The sequence below is a fragment of the Pieris napi genome, chromosome 5 (genome assembly GCF_905475465.1).
Source record: "Pieris napi chromosome 5, ilPieNapi1.2, whole genome shotgun sequence".
NCBI classification, from domain to species: Eukaryota; Metazoa; Arthropoda; class Insecta; order Lepidoptera; family Pieridae; genus Pieris; species Pieris napi.
In genome coordinates this window covers 9075654-9095418 of record NC_062238.1, presented here as the reverse complement: position 1 = coordinate 9095418, position 19765 = coordinate 9075654, and the positions used below count along the sequence as shown (strand labels likewise).

At 34.2% G+C, this 19765-nt stretch overlaps 2 protein-coding genes and 1 long non-coding RNA gene across 4 annotated transcripts in view; 2 read left to right on the top strand and 1 right to left on the bottom strand.

Annotated features, from left to right (window-relative positions):
- The first annotated feature begins 901 nt into the window (after positions 1 to 901).
- Positions 902 to 3130, top strand: LOC125049602. Its single transcript, XR_007117033.1, has 2 exons — positions 902 to 2128; positions 2217 to 3130. It is a non-coding gene; the product is annotated as an uncharacterized LOC125049602 (long non-coding RNA).
- A 3128-nt stretch (positions 3131 to 6258) lies between these two features.
- On the bottom strand, positions 6259 to 19154 carry LOC125049513 (sulfotransferase 1E1-like). Of its 2 annotated transcripts, none has more exons than XM_047648864.1 (9): positions 19056 to 19154; positions 14322 to 14406; positions 13766 to 13900; positions 13403 to 13502; positions 9233 to 9395; positions 8282 to 8408; positions 7413 to 7507; positions 6702 to 6879; positions 6259 to 6412 (listed from the first exon to the last, which is right to left on the bottom strand). In XM_047648864.1, the coding sequence occupies exons 2-9, from the start codon at positions 14404 to 14406 to the stop codon at positions 6297 to 6299; spliced, it is 999 nt and encodes a 332-aa protein (XP_047504820.1). In that variant the 5' UTR covers positions 19056 to 19154; the 3' UTR covers positions 6259 to 6296. The 2 variants fall into 2 exon arrangements, with proteins under 2 accessions (XP_047504820.1, XP_047504819.1); XM_047648863.1 differs by lacking the exon at positions 19056 to 19154 and adding an exon at positions 18499 to 18629.
- Positions 14765 to 19765, top strand: part of LOC125049512 (sulfotransferase 1E1-like) — a 39500-nt gene continuing 34499 nt past the window's right edge. The window contains exon 1 of the mRNA XM_047648862.1: positions 14765 to 14826. The gene's annotated coding sequence lies outside the window, so the exon portion shown is untranslated. The remainder of the gene's footprint in view (positions 14827 to 19765) is intronic.

Here is a 19765-nt window from a genome sequence, read left to right as displayed (position 1 = left end):
GAAGCATTCATTGAGCATTTTATCACGTATAAGCATTTAAGAATTTATAATGCAATATTTACAAAGCGTTTAGTTAATTATTATATTAAGCATAATGGAGAATTTATTCCAAGCTTCGTTTACCGACGGTCTGAAAACCATCAGGCATTCAAGAAAAACCGAAGAGTTGCTTCGCAAACAAGCATATTTATTTAGGTCGCTTGATAAGATTTTTGAACTATCAAATGTATACTCCGAATCCGACAAAGATGAACTTGAAGGAGCGCTAGACGAAATAAAGTGGCATTGGGATTTAATTTTTAAAACCCATATCGACATACTTGTTGATCATGGCGGATCCTACTCTGAGTATGAAAATATATATTACGAGAAGGAAGCTATATGTAGGCGCCAAAAGAGAAAGATATATCTCAAATTACATTCTTTAGAAACGCATATGGATTCACCGGTACTTTATTCATATAATTCAGAAAATTTCTTATATGCCTTGGAAACAGGTAATAATCAAACCTGGAAAGATTCAATTGCAAAACAACAGCGAACTTCATCAAATTTTAGCATCAGCAAAAATTCGCTGTCAACGCATTTCGATACACAAGGTCAAGGAAATGCAAATTTAAATTGTAATTCTACGCAAGCAGAGCAATCATTTCAATATAAATCGGACAAGAAAATCTCTTCGTCTTCGGCAATGGTGGAAGGTTTAGCAGAAAGTGGTAACAATCAGCAGATACCATCAGGCATAGCAATGATGCCAATACAGAAAACCACTGATGTGCAGCAGGAAACATCGATAGTGGCATTGGCGGAAGCAGTGGCAGCCAGTCTCGGAGTGGACTCCAAAGAGCCCACCCGGTACCGGACTCCGATAGGTCTTAGTGTTAATCACAGTATACAGCAGATACCATCAGGCATAGCAATGATGCCAATACAGAAAACCACTGATGTGCAGCAGGAAACATCGATAGTGGCATTGGCGGAAGCAGTGGCAGCCAGTCTTGGAATAGACTCCAAAGAGCCCACCCGGTACTGGACTCCGATAGGTCTTAGTGTTAATCACAGTATACATGCAGATAATTATCAAGGCGGAGAATTATCCAAATTGGCAGAAAGCGTAGCACAGTCGTTAACTGACTACAGCAAGGAGCAACATAGCATCAGCTCCGGGGTAGGAGAGACCCTAAACCATAGTACAGATCATCAAACGCAACTTGGTTGTGAAGTGAGCGGAGAAGATAAATCACATCGTGTTAACATGGCTATCAAAAGCATGAAATGCCTACAAGACAAGCAAGAAACAGAAGATAAAGAAATCTTTTCTTCATCTATTTCTTATAAGAAGAATAAAAACTTAAATAGCAGCGTAGTATTGTCTAAGCCTTTGTTAGAAGCAACGATTCAATTGTATACGGAACCCTATTTGCAACGCAACTTAACACAAGGGTCCGACGTAGTTGTAAGAAACAAAAGCATTAGAACTAGAAAGAGTTATGGCAAATTTTCGCATGGATCAGAAAAGGTTACACGCAAATTAAATGGTTTGCCTATCAACAAAGGCAAGAAAAATAAGCAAAAATCATTCGTGAAAAAGCAGGAATTTCGAAGAAGAAAAAATGGTGTTAAGATTAGAAAGGAATTTACAGGAAGGTCAAAAGGAAAGTTCAGAAAGAAAGGTAATGTCTTTCGTAAAAGGGGAAGATTGCGAAACGTTATCGTTCCGCAATATAGCAGGCTCACCGATTCAGGATTTCGTAAAAATAACATACAGCAAACTTATTCGGTTATGCAATCCTATGAGTCAAATATGAGTAATCAGAGGAAGAGAAAGAAAAGCACCATATATAAAATAATACTTAAAATTCCTTTAAGCATACAAACCAGAGACTATGTTTCGTATGTTCAGTTCCATTTATGTATAACATACATTGTCGAAACTTTATATTAAATTATACATACATCAATTAACATAAATCATTTTATAAAGTGAAAAACGATAATTAATATAATATCATAAACAATGAATGGAATGCCAGTTCAGCAAAATATCATATGTTAGCAAGTGGAATGACCTACTGTGAAAGACGTCAACTACAATGAATAATATTATGCAAGATATCAAATTACCGAGGTACGGTTGCATTTTACAACAATTATTTTTAACCTAGATATTGGTTGCATTCACCAAACCTGTAATATATTTTGTATGCTCATGATAGTTCTCAGAATGTGCTCAAGACAGGTAGAGGATAGGACATTACAATCATATAAAGTTCAGGAGACGTCACGGAGCAGTAGGTGTAGCATCGGCAGAATCAGCAGCCGGTCTCGCAGTGGCCTCAGGAGAAGCCACCCGGGACCGGACTCCGGTTAGGTAGTGCAAGGGCCCATGCGGTATCGGTCCTAGTGTTAGTGATAGTGCTGTGATTAAAAGTGTTAGCATAAACCTAGAGACTGTTAAGCATATGATGAAATCATCTTGTAAAGCACTACATATTCATCTTGCACTTTTGCCTGGGGGAGTATGTACGAGCCAAGGCTGTACATTTTGCACTTTTGCCTGGGGGAGTATGTACGAGCCAAGGCTGTACATTTTACTCGCTCAGGCTTCCTTAGTTTTATAAGCTTAATTATTCCCTATGTAAGTACGTGCCAGGGCTCGTACATTCCGATCATCTACAACCATGATGTTTTTATAAGTACGTGCCAGGGCTCGTACATTCCAATCATCCACGAGCGTGATGTTTTTATTATGTAAGTACGCGCTCTGGCTGTACAGTTTGATCATTTATAAGCATGACGATTTCCTACAATCGTCGGAGTCACGCCCCGAGAGTATAGCCCGACGCAGGCACTCTCTTCGACTGTTACTATGCAGTCATTCGTAATTAACTAAGTCATAGGAGTATCACCCCGGGAGCATAGCCAGACGTAGGCACTCTCTCTGTTTGTTAGATTGCAATTAACATAATAGTTATTATTTCGCTCATAGTCTATTGTATAACGCGAGTGATAAATATAGAGTAAGTTCAATTTATTCTATTATTTCGAACCCCTGATGACCCAGGAACCGTACAATTATAAAGGTTACCAAGACGAGAAATTGTTTGATGAAGCATTTAGTGTTGCCATTTAAAATTTTATTTATTTAGGGGAAATATTTTCAAAATTTGGCAGTTTTATTTAAGTGCCATATATATGAACGTTTATACATTTTTATGTTGTATGCAATACTTTATGCTTTTTCGAGTCAATTATGGTGCGTATGTTACAATTTGTATTAAGTCTTATTGCGTTGTAAGAATAGCTCAGTAATTAAAGGTTTAATTGACCGCCTATATTACAGCTGATTGTTATGATCAGAATGCTATGTGATTCCTGCGTGATTGTTTTAAATTATTTAAATTATGGCAATTATTACAACGCAATACGACATTTTTTCAGACACTAATGTGCGAATGTAAACGGTTGATGATTAGATCAAGTGTACGAGTTTACAAAATAAATAAATGGATAATAATGATCGTTTCATTTTACCTTTAAGCAAATTTGGCCCGTTTCTCTCTAAGGCTATGTTCACATGTAACGCGCGTTAACGCGCGTCAACGCGCCATCAAATTTGAAGAGCGTTCACATGATGAGCGCTATCGCGCGTTGCGAGAGTACTCGTCAGTCTAGTTCGGTAGAACGTAGAAAATGGACGTGGAAGAGGCTAATATTTTGTGGTTATATTATATAAAAAAATATAGAAAAAGAAAACGTACACATTGCGTTTATCCAATTTTGAAAAAAAATACAAATTATATTATATTTTTTATACAAATTTGCTATATTCCAACTTGCTGGCCTTTTTTCTACTTCATCGATTAGTAAGTCGATGTCAATATCTTCAATTTCACTCATTTTAAATGCGAGAACAAAATATAATTACGAAATTTAACAAAATTACATGCGATCGCGATGAAAGCGCGCGCTCATCTGAACAGCAAACGGACATTACATTAATATCAAAGCGCGCGTCAACGCGCGATCACCTGCGTCTAGAGACTTTTTCTCTGAGCGCCGCGTTGACGCGCGTTAACGCGCGTTACCGCGCGCTCATGTGAACAGTTGTATGAAACTACCACAATGTCTAGTCGCGCGATTTGAAAACGCGCGTCAAGTTTTTGCCATCTGGACATAGCCTTAGAGTTCTCATATCTGGGCGGGAACTCTTTCCACTTGACCGTATTCAACGAAGAGCGGTACGAAACGTCAACGATCAGTCCCTTTCCAAGCGCCTTGATCCCTTGGCGGTGGGTAGAGATGTGGGGTTACTCTGTATCTTCTACCGCATTTACCATGAAGTGTTCAGTTGTTCGGATTAATTATTACCTGTAGCTGAGTTTCATCATCGGACGTCGAGGAGGAATACGAAAATCCACCCGTATCACCTCGACGTCCGCCGCTCCAACAACTGAGCGTTTTTTAAGGCAATTTTAATTCAAGAAAAGAGTGTTCCAATTCTTGAAAGGCTGGCAACGCACTCACGAGCCCTCTGGCATTGAGAGTGTCCATGGGCGGGGCGGTATCACTTAACATGACCCTCTTGCGGGTTTGCCCCCTTTTTCTTAAAAAAAAAAACAAATAATAGTATAGGAAACGCCGTCATCCAAAATTTCTAACGTACGTAATTTCGGAACATTTTTATAGTTAAACGCATTTTGGTGTTACAATCAAAATCTGTTATAACGACATCGAAGGGACTACTTATATTTGGTCGTAAAAACCGATAGTCGTTACAGCCGATGACGTTGTTTGACTGTATTTAGAAGAACCTTTTCCTTTATATATAGGTACTAATATTATAAAGAGGTGTGTGAAGTTCTAGTAGATAGGTAATCTCTGACTGAACCGATTTTGAAAATCTTTAACCAGATAACTTCGTTTATTAATAAATTTGTGAGTCTGATAGGCTGATAGGAAATCCCCTTTCTCAATAATAATAAAATATCCCAACGTATTTCTTTCATAATTTTTCATTATAGGCAAGTATCCATAAGCCATAAATCACCATTTTGACCAAGTACGACTTGGTGAAATTATAGATCTAAACCTTCATCTATGTTTAGTTAATCGCGCTCAGAAAGCAAAAATTTATTATTGGAGTTCGAACGCACTACCACAGGATTGAAACTCCCTGTTTCTATATATTCTATACTATACATAGCCAACACTATGTATAGTATAAATTTCGATAAACTGAAAGTGGATTTAACTACTCACGAAGTCCGAGTTAACCGGGTCGCTTAAAAATTCATGAAGTTGTCGTTGACCTTACATTGTTCGCGAGATTGCGTTATTCCAGTCGTTGCAAGCTTTATGAGTTTACAACTGTTCGCTGTATTGACAAACTTTAAATATGCCATTTTAAAGTTTCAGAGAATTGAAGGCCTGTTTGCAGTTTACAAGTGGTTTTAAAACATTCAGGATGGCTAAATCGAAAATAAATGATTATAAATGTAGCAAGATTGTTTTACTGTTGAATTTCTTTTAGCCTACACAATCAAATATTGCTTTTAAAGAAAAATCTATATAAAAATAGAACACAGTACAAAAAGTTTGCATAATGTGCGAATAACATCTTTCTGTCATTGTCTAGTGTCGATTGTTTGTCTACACATAATCTATGTATTTTGAGATATTAATAAAGTATAATCTACCTATTACAGATAAATAGTTAAAATATCCGCCATATGGGCCGCCATAAATTATTTAAGGGGAATTTGTAAACGCACTCGAATTTGTTAAAATTCAATGAAAATCTAATAAAAAATTTTATGAATTGAAATATACTTTAACTGTATATTATATATATATTTTGATGCATGTTAATTTCAAATTTAATGTCCTTTAAGGCGAAATAGTAGCGGCGTAAGTGTACAATGAGCGTAACGGGACAATGAGTCATGCTCTTTTGTGCGTGCAGCCGGCGTTCATCTATTTATTAGACGTTTTCACGTCAAAAGCAGCTCGTTCGTGTAGTGTACAATTCTTAAAAACTTGTCAACGTATTATATATAGATAGATATATAGATATACAAATACATGGGGTGATCATATACTGATACATGATCATCTATTGGGGCTTTTACCTTAGTAATAATTAATCTACAAAGAAGTTCACTTCTGACATGTGTTCTTTGTACGCACGCAATTTTTTTTTTATTGTTGATCACTTGTGTGTCATAATCATGATAGGTTCTCAAATTAAAAACATTAAACGTTTTTTTTTACTATACTATATGTAAAAGGTATATTTAATCAACTTTTGGAAAACGAAGATCTGTGTTCTTGAGATGTTCTTCCATGTATAACTCGGCTTCCCTTCGCAACTCTTCTGTATCAAAATAGTTTATCCAGTTACCGGATTTACCTAAAAGATGAAATATAAAACAAATGAAAAAACCATGACGATTTTGAGTGTGATTGAACGAAAGATGTTACAGATACCGGCAAACATCTTGAACAATAAACAAGGGAGTGGGGGAAAGTTTGCGCAGCGCGAGACACAAACGTCAACTGATTTACCAACCACACGATCGACACGTCACTCTCCCGCCGCCCTCCCTCCCAGTGATACCTGAAAATTGCTCCTGCGCAGGCAAGGACATTTGTTCAAGATGTTTGCCGGTATCTGTAATTTTTTAACGTATTGTAATGACCTTTTCTCATAAACTTCATTTCTGAATCCTTGTTGTCATTTGTAGTCACATGCTCTAATATGGGAGTATGTTTCTTCATATTATCAAAGTTCAAATGGTCAGCTAATTTATTCTTTTCCTCATCTGAGTACGCTTTTCCAAGGAATTCCGCAACTCTGTCGATGACGCTACGCAAATCCTGAAAAATAAAGTTTGACGACAATAAGTACAAATTTTTGATATCTTCTCAAGAAGACGTTTACATTATTATTTAATTTATTACTTCAAAGGTTAGTGTAAAGGTATAGTTCTGTGTTTGTTACACAATCCAAATACGAACAGTGCAAGAATAAGAATCAATTTCTGCGTGGTAAAGCGGGCCATAGACGGACCGCATGTTGCAGTCAAGACCGTCTGCAATATGCGGTTTGCTCAGGAACTGCTCGAGCGGTCCGTGTATTGCGGATATGAATTTAGTATGGAAACTGCAGATCGCCGTGCGGTCGGTCTTGTCTGCAACATGCGGTCCGTCTATGGCCAGCTTAAATTAAGCTACTTTCAAGATAAGAGCGTACAAATTCTAAAAAGACCCGCAACGCACTCGTGCGTGTACGACTGTATCACTATACATACATCAAGTGATCCTCCGCTTGCCCCTGTTCTATCGTCTATTAGTCTTTGGAAAGACCATAGAACGTTTATATTAAAATGATAATTAAATTACAATTACACCTTCTGCATTTCTTCGTAGAACAAAAACATCATGTTGGGGTGGTCTCGATGTTTCCAGGCTTCTTCTAGATGCGGGAATATTGGCATGTGCATCACTGAAACATATATGTAAATGATTCATGCTTTTAATCAATTAATATTAATTCAATTATAAACATGAATAACAATAGTATCAATCACTCTTGTGACAATATTTTACTGATTAATCATCTTTTGAAGAGTGGTATTTGATTAGTTGTGGAAATTGTTATGAGTATAAAGTATATGGCAACAAATATATAAAATTCTCGTGTCACAATGTTCGTTCCCGTACTCCTCCAAAACAGCCCGACCGATTCTAATGAATTTTTTTTATGAATATTCAATAAGCCTGAGAATCGGCTACTATCTATCTTTTAAACCCCTAAGTGATAAGGGGTGTCCAATCCAAAAATTTATTTAATTTTTTAGAAATTTTTTTTTGCTTTTATTTTATGATACTGCATAAATAAAATACATAAAACCCTTAATTTTCACCCCTCTATGACCAACCCCTATTTTTTATTATAGTAGATAGGTATTTTTATATACATAACTAAAAAAATGTTTCCTAGAAATATTATACATAGCAAAACAATGTCAAAAGGTCAGCTAGTAATTTTATATAAATAATAACTAACCAATCTTCGTCTTATAAACATACAGGGTACTGCATTGTTTTGAGTAAATACGTTTGTCTATTTCCATCAAATTGTATTTAAGCAGCGAATAAAACAAATGGATGCTTTTTTTTACTATGGTTTCCGATATATAGACCATTTCGTACTATGATTAAATGGTTTAATCTAGGTTATTTTAATGAAACTTCTTGGCGCTTAGTATTGACTTACACAAGTCCCTTTTGAAGAGATCCCAAAACTCGTTGAACTGAACACCCTCGTCGAAGTATCTAAACAGTTTGTGCATGAAGTGGAAGGAGACGACCACGTCACGAGGGTCCCGAGCGACGTAGAACACCTAATAACACTATTATATGTAGATAAATAAATCATAGACAAATTAATTTCGAAGTTTGAAATTATGTGAACGTCTATGTTTATGGTTTAGTTGTAGTCGAAACAATTATTTCACAACATATTTTTAAGCATTCAAAAACAGAATACCACTTTCTACCCTGTAATTACCTCTCTATATATATATAAAATTCTCGTGCCACAATGTTCATTCCCATTATCCTCCGAAACAGCTTGACCGATTCTTATGAAATTTTTATGCATATTCAGTAAGTCTGAAAATCGGCTACTATCTATACTTAAAGCCTATAAGTGAGAAAGGGTGTCCACCCCAAAAAATTATTATTATTATTTTTTTGATACGCACACAAAAATACATTTTTTATTTGTTGATTAAAATCTTATCACTTGAACTCTGAGTTTTATATAGAGAAAAAATCACAGAAAAACCTAAAAAGTTTTCATTCCAGAAAACCGAATAGTTTCTAGGATAGATAGCAAAATGTGTCATGTTGGTATGTACTAAAAAGGTACTCAAAGTAAAATCACATTAAGAAGAAACGAAGTTCGCGGGGGCAGCTAGTATTTCTATAGTATACCGTGAACAATTGTCGTATGTAACAACTGTTACATACGACAATTGTTCTAACTAGAACGCGATTAAACTCACGTTTTGACATGCATCATCTTAAGGCTAAGTTTCGATCCTCAATCTTATCCCTAAATTTACCGTACTTGTCTATCTGGCAATTGAAGTCTTCGTGTCGGGCGTGCCTCTCGACTTACTATTGAAAGTATAATTTGGTAATGTATTAAACACTATCTTACTTTAGCAGTATCAAGCAATTTAGGTGGTAGAAAGTCGAGGTTAACGTGTGTCTTCACATATCTTGGAGACGGAAGAGTATGCAGGTCTTGGTAATCGTAAACCGTAGCACCGTGGCCGCTAGAAGGTGGACTTTTCATAATTTCAGGCGCTTGAGTTGGATATCTATAAAATAAATTATTGGTTTCGGAAATAAGTAGTTTTACTCTAGGGAGCGATCAAGTATTAAGTGACGCAATTTTTGGAGATTATTGACACCCCCCCCCCATATAACTTGCCGTAACGTTTTTCAGTACCCAGTAAGTCGAAAAAAAATATTAACAATAACGGGTAATTTAATCCCCGCCCCGCATCGTAACGTTTAACAAAAGGACCCCCCCCCCCCTCTCCCGAAATACGTTACGTAATACTTGAACACTCAACAGACGCTAGCAGTTAAGCTATTCGTGACCTGAAACACCAGCTGTTTAGTTGCAGTATAGATGAATAACCTAGATACCGACTGCAGCGCCATCTTCCGGGCTGTTTTCTGAATCTAAACCATACGGGGCGCCACCTTAACGCATAGAAAAAATTCATTCAAATCGGTCAAGCCGTTTAAGAGTAAACTCAAACTCAAACTCAAACTCAAAATATCTTTATTCAATTAGGTAACCAAGTACACTTTTGAACAGTCAAGTTAAACCAATCGTAAATTTACATTTACTACCAGTTCGCAAGTCAAGGGCGTAGAGCGGGTAAGAAGAACTGGCAAGAAACTTTCCGCCACTCTTTTTAATCGCCAAGTATTGTCATACAAATTGTTTGAACTGGAGCAATTCAATCCCAAGGATTAGGATCATTTAAGTAGTCCTCAAATTTATAAAAAGCTTTGTTGATTAATTTTCGTTTAACGAGGACTTTGAATTTATTTAGTGATAATTCTCTAATTGCGCTTGGGAGTTTGTTGTAAAAACGAATACAATTTCCATATAAGGAGTGGTTTATCTTTTGGAGCCTGGTTGGTCGTACACTCAAATTAGTTCTATTTCGCGTATTATACTGGTGAAAGTCACCATTTGTTTTAAAATCGTTTATATTTTTTTGGACATACAACAAGGCTTCAAGAATATATTGACCAGATAGTGTCATAATATTTAATTCCTTAAACTTATTCCGTACCGACTCCCTCGGAGAAACACAACAAATACCCCGAACAGCCCGCTTCTGCAGCACAAATATGGATTGAACCTCTGCAGCAGCACCCCACAATAAAATGCCGTACGACATAACGCTATGAAAGTAGCTATGATACACAATTTTAGCCGTGTCCTCATCAGTAAACTGTCGGATTTTCTTTACTGCATATGCTGCAGAGCTCAGCCTATTCGAAAGAGTCTCTATGTGTGGGCCCCATTGGAGTTTACTATCTATTGTTATGCCTAGAAAAACAGTTTTGTCAACAAAGTTTAGTTCACTGTCCTTAATTTTCAGGTTACCAATATCTCGCTTTACGCTAGTAGTTGTAAATCTAATACATTTTGTTTTATTCTCATTAAGCAATAAGTTATTTACATTAAACCAGTTAACTATACGAGAGATAGAATTGTTTACATCGTCCAATAATACGTTATTCCTATTCACTTTAAATAGAAGTGAAGTGTCATCAGCAAACAATACCATCTCATGAACTTCGTTGACAAAGAATGGGAGGTCATTTATGTAAATCAGAAATAAGAAAGGCCCGAGAATCGATCCTTGGGGGACGCCCATTGATACCTGCGAACCCGGAGAGGTGACTCCATTGACATGAACTCTTTGGATCCTTCCCTTTAAATATGAATTCATCAGGCTGGAAGCTTTGCCATCAACGCCATAGTGTTGAAGCTTTCCAACGAGTATATCAGGATGAACACAGTCAAAGGCCTTTGACAGGTCACAAAAGACGCCGACTCCATCATATGATTCTTCCCAGGCGTTAAATATGTCCGAAATCAACTTCACACCGGCATCGATTGTGGAGCGACCCTTAGTGAAACCATACTGTTTATTATGTAAGAGTTTATTTTTATTAAAATGTAAAGAAAGCTGGTCTAGCATTATCTTTTCAAAAACTTTGCTCAACGCAGGGAGCACGGAAACAGGTCTGAAGTTTGACGGATCAGACTCACTACCTGCCTTGAACAACGGTGTAATCTTACTTAATTTCATTTCGTCCGGAAAGACTCCACAATCGATACAGCTGTTAAAAATTATAGACAATTCAGAGCTTATTACATTAATAACGGAATTTAAAATGACTGTTGACATACCCCATATATCTTTACTTTTTTTTAAATTAATAAGCTTAAAAGTTTTAACGATATCATTACAAGTTATATGTTTAAACTGAAATTTAATATTACATTCAGGTACACATTTTTCTAGCAATGAGATCGCAGCAGCAGGTGAAGAATCTAGGGACTTGGTCGTATTTAGTGGTACATTTGTAAAGAACTCTTCAAAAGAAGAAGCTACCTCTGGGTCAGATTTTATTAACTTCCCTTTAACTTTTAACATATAATCAGTTCGTTTGTCAGACGTTTTACCTGATTCTTCATTTATTATTTTCCAGGTAGCTTTTACTTTATCCATGCTATTTTTTATTTTTGAACTTAAATATTGAGACTTTGCAGTTTTGCAATCTTTTTTGAAATTATTTGAATACAACCTAACATATTCCCTAAATTCCACACTAGTGTTATATTGCATTTCGTCATAGATTTCATATAATTTTAACCTTTTCCTGTGTAACTCCTCATTTGCCCAGTCACAGAAACTTGTTTTCTCAGAGACCAATAAAGTCTTTTGAGTAAATACTTTCTTGAATTCATCAATAAATGATCCAAAAAAAGTATTGTATAAATTATTAGGGGATGAGTTGCCACACAGAAATGGCATTCTATAGACCAATGCTTCTCTAAATCTGTCCAAACGGTCATTTGTAATAGGAGTTATCACAATTTTCTTCTTTTTACATGTTTTTTGTTTCCTTAATTGGAATTCAAACCATTGACCAGTGTGATCAGATTTAAATCTAATGAAAATACAAACATTCAAAGGGGCTATGTCACTATATATGTTAGTAGTTCAGTGACGTACAGTAGAATTATAAATATGAAGATAATACTCGTATCTACGGCTACAATCTCTGCGATTTCATAACAGTGAACGAAGTTATTCCGGCCGATATATACAAATCTATCATAACAAACCATATCTTGACCCCAGTCAATGGGGTTCTTCGGGCCAGTAGCATTCCATAGGTTGGAGGAAGCGCACAAGATCCTTCCTCATATTATCGTGTCAACTCAATGCAATGATACAACAATATACGAAAGTTGTTTATCTACGTCGCTCATTATCCTATTGATTTGTTGAAGTAATGAACTAATATGAATTAAAATCAAAACGCCTAGTAAAAGATATATCTTTAAAGAACTTTATTTCTCATTACAAAAAAAAATATTTTATTTACATGAGAAACTTAATATGTACGAACGAGATTTGAGATTCTTACCCGCTCTACGCCCTAGACTTGCTAACTGGTAGTAAATGTACATTTACAATTAATTTAACTTCTTTTTGACGTTCATAAGTGTACTTGTTCACCTGTATGTATAAAGATATTTTGAGTTTGAGTTTAATATACACGTCGCCATCAGCCGTCCTAATTTTAGTCTACTAGGCTCATTCTGATATATGTATCTTTAGATTTACAGACTAAACAATAATATTACAGAGAGAATGGGCGTAGAGCGTGTGTAGCTGAAGCATATCTGTTTAAATCGGCATGATTTAGTGACATTAAATGTCTAAGGATATCTATTTTTAAAGGGTTTCGAGGAATTGAATATTGATAGAAAAAATATTTTATCTGCACTATAAATTCCGTTTCCGTTAGTTTCCGATTAAATTATATATTTTACCAGTAGTCTATGTCACTTAATTACTTTCAATATTAAAGCGGTTAACAAGTAGGCTACCATGGATGGTGAAATCGGGTTGTGTAAGCCTTGTCGTACATTCCTGGACCAAATCTAGGAGATACTACAGGGGATAAGTTAAAAGTACCCATTACTGACGGGCACATATACAATAGTGAGGGAAACCGGTTAATATATAAATAAAATATTTATTTAATTTCTACTCACTCAATAAACGCATATCGTTTAGTCAGCAATGTAGCGGCAGCGCCGTCATAGTCTAAGTTATTATTTAACAACCAAACCAGCTCTTGTAACCATGTTGTACCTGTAAAAATAACGATGAAGGAAACATCTTGAGGAGACCGACATGCTTTAGACCCAAAAAGTCGACGGCGTGTGTCAGGCACTGGAGGCTGATCACCTACTTGCCTATTAGGTTTAAAAAATGATCATGAAACAGATTCAGAAATCTGAGACCAAGACCTAAAGAGGTTGTAGCGCCACTGATTTATTTTATTTTTTAAAAATTGTTTATAAACATCTTATGTTACTTTAAATCTACGATATTAAAATCTTTTCTTCTCTTACCAGAGCGTGGGAATGACACAACCCAAATGTCATCAGTTCGCACCTTGAGGTTATAGATGTCTTCGGCCTTGTCTCCATAGCCTGCCATCCAACAATACCCCTGAGGCCCCACTCTGACGAATGGGCGAGTGTAACCTGTTTAATATTTTTATTTTATATTATTTTATTTTATTTTATTTAGTTTTATTTTATTTTAAAAGGCACACTAACGAAACACATACAAATTATATTAATATGTTTAAAATATATTTAATAACTGGTAAGCGTTGTAATGGCAGTAGTTTTATTGGCGTATTTGAGACGATCATGATTATACAAATAAATAATAAAATAATTCACTTTGGAAAAAAATACTATTTTAATCCATCATTAAAAAGACATGAACTTTATATGTACTAAACTAAAGGAAGTGTTAAAACGCAGGGAGAGAAAAACTGTTTTTTTTTAAAATTTAATATTGTAAAAATTCAGCTCCAAATAGTAATATAATACTCGTACTTATATATATTGAAAGGTTTTTTTAGTTTCTAATATTAAAAATCAAGACAAGAATTACGTTTGTAATACTTTTTCACAATTTTATCCTCCTCCTCAGTGACATTATTGATTTCAAATGGGAACTTTATTCTCTCCGCCATCATCTGTAAAAAAATATTTATTTCAACTATAGATAGTTTTCGTAATTTGACACTAAGTTAAAATTAATTATTATAATTTTGTTTGATAGACGGGCTGGGCTATAACGAGCTTCGTTAATAAAAAATAAATAAAAAATATGTTTATTATGGAACATAAGACGCAGGAATCACTTATCCCACGTCATTAAATTTGATTTTGTAGGCATCTCTACTCATCGGCAAAGAAGACAGAGAGTGTAGGCCGAGAGAAAAAGCCGGCGTCAAAAACTCTCGGTACTCTTATTTTTTCAACAATCCAACATCCGGAGGTATGTCTCAGCAAGTAGCTCTTGTCTGTCTACCAAGAGCTAATTGCGCGGCAGCGCAGAGGAAAGATTGTTGCTCGACTCAATAATATAGATTTCAAATTGACGAAGATAACAGGTAAGTTGAATTTTAAAGTAATTCTATTTTTATTTGTTTGGACCAATAAAACTGGTTTGAAAATTTGTATCGCCTTTTGTCACAGGAAGCCAACTAGTTTGGCAGAATTATTTATTACATGGCAAGTTCTGTGTTCAAACAAATACAGTAGAACATCAAGGGAGACGCCAAAAATATCGAGTTATAGAGTTCTCGACTTCTGGAGGAGTTTAAGTTTAAGATGATAAAATTATTTTCTAAATACAAACATATTCTTCGACCAATAGACGTAATAAATTTCATAGTATTGAGTTGTGTAGTAAAACATTGCTTTATTCGAGATACATGGGTCCAATTTAATTTTTTCCTATGTATCTCGAACTCCTATGCTTCCAGTTATAGATGCAAAATATGTACCAAAAGGGCTCGCTGGACTGATTATTTCGACTAATTGATTTTTTTTCCAATAATCGAGGTTTTGGCTTCAAATGGAAGGGAACAAAACACTTTTTTGGCGTTTTGAAGGTTTTCGACATCAGATTTTCTACTGTACATGCCTTCGAGTTAAATTAGAATGAATATTATTTGTCCACTTAGCTGATATATTCCTACGAATGTTACAGTATTTTGAAATAAGAAACCGCTCTCTCATATTTTATGAAAAAATAAAAATAGATGCGTAAATCAAAAGCATACAGAAAATTAAGTACTGCCAACTATTGTAGTACGTAATGATGCAGTCCATTTTATGAGCAAACTATCGTACTGTAAATAATCCTGTCATGAGACTATTTTTTGGACGCGACTACAATATTTTGTCCGAACTGGAGTATTGCCAACCGTTTAGGCTAGACCAGCTATCATATTACATCAGCATCTGTTGTGGAACTGCATTTATGTAAACATTTTCAGATGAAATAAATTCGCTGAACGAATTTCATGGCAAAATGATTTTTTACAAAACTTTTCAAAACGTGTTATTTTTACACGCTTTATATTAGCTTCACCTGTATGTATGTATGTATGTAACCGACTCCATCGGACTCGATTTTGACCCACTTCTTTCTTGAAACGGACAGATTTAATTCAAACTTTGCGCACCTGTCAAAGATCGATGACAATGTAATAATCCGATATAAAAAAAATGAAAAAATAAAAAAAATTAACTAAAAAATAAAAAACACGCTTTTAAAGCACATCAAACTAAAAAGTGAAAAATAATTCCTAATTTAGGCTAAAAATGGTAATGAACAAAAATAGGAATTGGGAATTATTTTTCACTTTTTTGTTTGATGTGCTTTAAAAGCGTGCTTTTTAGTTTTTTTTAACTATTATTTATAACATCTGAAGAACCTAATTCTTTACTCATTTAACATGGACGGCCGCCATGATTTATGATTCGCAATTTCATAACTTGTTCGCTCTGTACACATTTGTTAGCTGCTTTGTACTTTTATATTACACGCCTCAGTCAAGGAATTTTTGTTGATACTGAATGTTATTGTGAAATAATTGGTGTAGTTGGTTTTTCCAGTCTTTTAAGTGCATATATATTAACTGTATCTTATCAGACTGACAATTTGCGTGTATTATTTAAGTGATATAAGAACTCATAATCATATAACACATATAATATGCTTAATATAATGATTATTGTAATACAAAAAGTGTCCTTTCATCTTTTACTAAGAAAGATCTTCGTGGGCGCAATATGTAAGTGATAAATAAATAAACATGCAACACAACCCTTTTATAAATACAATATAACCAGCCTTAATTAACAGATACATCACTATATGAAGGTGCCACGTAACTAAGAATTGTTAGAGTTTAATTAGAATCAAGGTAAAATTCCGTCGATTAATGCTTGAGAGATCAAACAGGGACAAGAGAGGGGAATTCCTTTGAAATTGTCTTCTTAATAAACTAAACGTCACGATGTCGACTTGAGACGCGTGCAATTCACAATTAATTGTCTTTTGCTAATTGTGCTCAAATTTGAATAAGACGCTTCATAATATATGTTTAAAGAACTTTATTTCTCACTACAAAAAATGTATTTTTATTTACATGAGAAACTTAATCTTAATATATATAAATTACGTGTCACGTTGTTTGTCCGCTATGGACTCCTAAACTACTGAACTGATTTCAATCAAATTTGCACACCGTGTGCAGTTTGATCTAACTTAAAAGATAGGATAGCTTACATCTCAATTTATACCTGCAATATTATTTTATTGCAAATATTTGTTTATTATTTGATACAATTCTAACAGATGGCGCTGTGTGAAAGGTAGATAGCTTATGTAAAACCAACGTTTCACATAAGCTATCTACCTTTCACATAAGTTCTCCTACCGTTTCCCTTGAATAACTTACTACTATGTAATATAAAAAAACCTTAGCCACAGCAACGCTTGGCCGGTCTGCTAGGATAATATAAATATACGAGCGAGATACGCGTCGCCATCAGCTATCCCAATTTTAGTCTATTAAGGCCGATTTACATTATCTTAGTGTTTAGGAGAGTGCTTTAGGATAGTACTTTAGTTGAAACATGTAAACGCTACTTGCTTTAGTAAACGCTACACTAAACAACTTGCCTTTCAAGTTGTACTAAAGCACTCTCCTAAACACTTAGATAATGTAAATCGGCCTTTAGGCTCATTCTAATAAGTATATTTAATGCTCTTTTGAATTGACTAAATACGCTAATATTACGAATTTTAGAGGGTAAGTTATTAAAAAATTCCACACCCTCATACTGAATGGATTTTTTAAATAATTTGAGCGCGGCTTCGGCAATATAAGCAGACTCGCTCGACGATTTTTGCGAGAAGTGGTGTATTTGTTTTTTTTTAATAATAAGCTACTATGGAGCGAATTATTCAATATTTTTTAAATTAAGATACAGGAATATAGGAATAGAGGGTTATTTTAGGTTATTAATTCCATTCCAACCAAATTATTTTTCACTAAAAGAGCAACTGATGTTTATCGATAGTGAAATAGTATATGCATAGTAAGTATTAAATGACAGGCATAAAGGTGGTCATTGATTTGCTTCGAAAAGAAAAATGATCAGTGACGAAAGGACAATGGGTGCTTTTGTTACTTTGTGTAATGAATAATATGCTTAGGACACTTTTAGATGGGTCTCTTTTATAATCTTTTAAACTTGGGCTTTCCCAAGTAAGTTCAGAAATATTTTTCCAAGAATTTAAGGAAATTTCATAAGAAAATATACTCAGCGAACTTATCTTCATAACAGAGATAAATACATTATTGCATACTTTGTCAAGATAAGATTAAATATCTTTATACGATTGTTGTAGAAAATTGATGATATGGCGGCTTTGTAACAAATAAATTTTTATTATTTAATATTAATAATAAATCAATCTGTTTGCTAGGGTCATAATTAAACTAGTATTGCAGCTTTTTTTTTAATCATAAACAATAATCTAAAATAAAAAAAGAATTGCGTCACATACCAATCTTGTCCTGTAATTATTTAGAATGAAAGTATCGGCAAATCATGACTGCGTTTATTTGTATCAACAAATGTATTAATGAAGACATTGAATATCAGAGAAGTATGATAAAATAACTTAAATCCAAATCAAATCGTGGAAGAATTAAAAACTTGTCACTAAATGCAAATGATTAAATAAAAATATATGCACTGACCTGTACGACTTCTTTTGAGCGGATATCTATGTTGACTGTTTGTTAATACAGGTTTTATATGGGTACAAGATACCTGAGGTCTATATACCTATAACTCGACAGTGTATTTAAGTATTCTTTTTAATATACTTTGAAATATCCATAAATACTGTTACATAGATTTTTTTCTTTTTATCTACCTTTTAATAATTTTGAATTTGGAACACGTTAAACGTTAAATTAAGATTTCCGCTAGGACTCTCTCAGGTGCTTATCGACGATATACAGGACACGCCCTAAATCAATCTTTACAATTAAAGAGAGTTGATCGATGAAAACGCCTTTTGACGCGGTACGCAGGTGAAAAGCATAGAAATATCCTCTTTATCGATGAAAAAAATTTCACTATTGAAGAACACTACAATAAGCAAAGCGTAATAATATAATAATTACTGATTCGTAATTTACTTTATAAAAAACAACGTAATTTCCTAAAAAATCTATTAAAGAAAGAGATTTTTACGTAGATTAGAGATTTTTACGTAGAAAATAGAAAAAGATGATTCTGGGGAACTTACCAAATGAATAAAAAATTAAGTTTCACTTCGATTGATACTTAGATACTAAAATCGTATTGCAGTGTACAGACTATGTTTATTCAATTACGTCTACTTTACGATCATAGTAAAAGAAAAATTACGAAGCACCTACAACTATTCTATATAAATATTTTTGATTAAAAACATTCTGATTTGGTTTCAAGTGTAAATAAAACTTAGCGTGAAGGAAATTCAAGATTTTATTTACAGTTTTCTATTCGTTATTTATGATTTAGGAGCTATACTATATTAATCTAAATCTAGATCTAGGTTTATACAAAATAACATGACTTTTAACGTTTTTAATATTAAAAATCAATCCACGCTACAGAACGACCGCGCAAAAATATAGATTTAAAATTAAACGTCAGTTTCACATTTCAATACTCCATTACTGTTTGAAACGTCGTAATCAAAGATTTATAGAGTGGAGAATAATTTGTGATCTGTGAAAGTTATACGTATAAATGATAAATCTTTTTCTAATATTATTGTTTAGTAATTAAATTCGTACTTATGTAGCATATTTTTTGGAAAAGTCGAGTTTCGTTATATCGTTTATTTATTTATTTGGTAAATCTTACGTTTTATTTTTTTAATAACAATAATTAACATTTAAAAATTAACTATAAGCTAACATTATATTTCAAAACTTTAAAGCTACTATAATTTGATTGGTTGTCTTTGTT

What these genes read in the sequence shown, in the direction of transcription:
- LOC125049513 (XM_047648864.1), bottom strand. Translation starts at nt 14,406, where the DNA reads ATGATGGCGGAGAGAATAAAGTTCCCATTTGAAATCAATAATGTCACT. An exon ending in TGTGTCATTCCCACGCTCTG is followed by an intron (nt 13,503 to 13,765) that starts GTAAGAGAAGAA and finishes TTATTTTTACAG; the next exon opens with GTACAACATGGTTACAAGAG. An exon ending in AATGAAGTTTATGAGAAAAG is followed by an intron (nt 6,413 to 6,701) that starts GTCATTACAATA and finishes TTCATCTTTTAG; the next exon opens with GTAAATCCGGTAACTGGATA.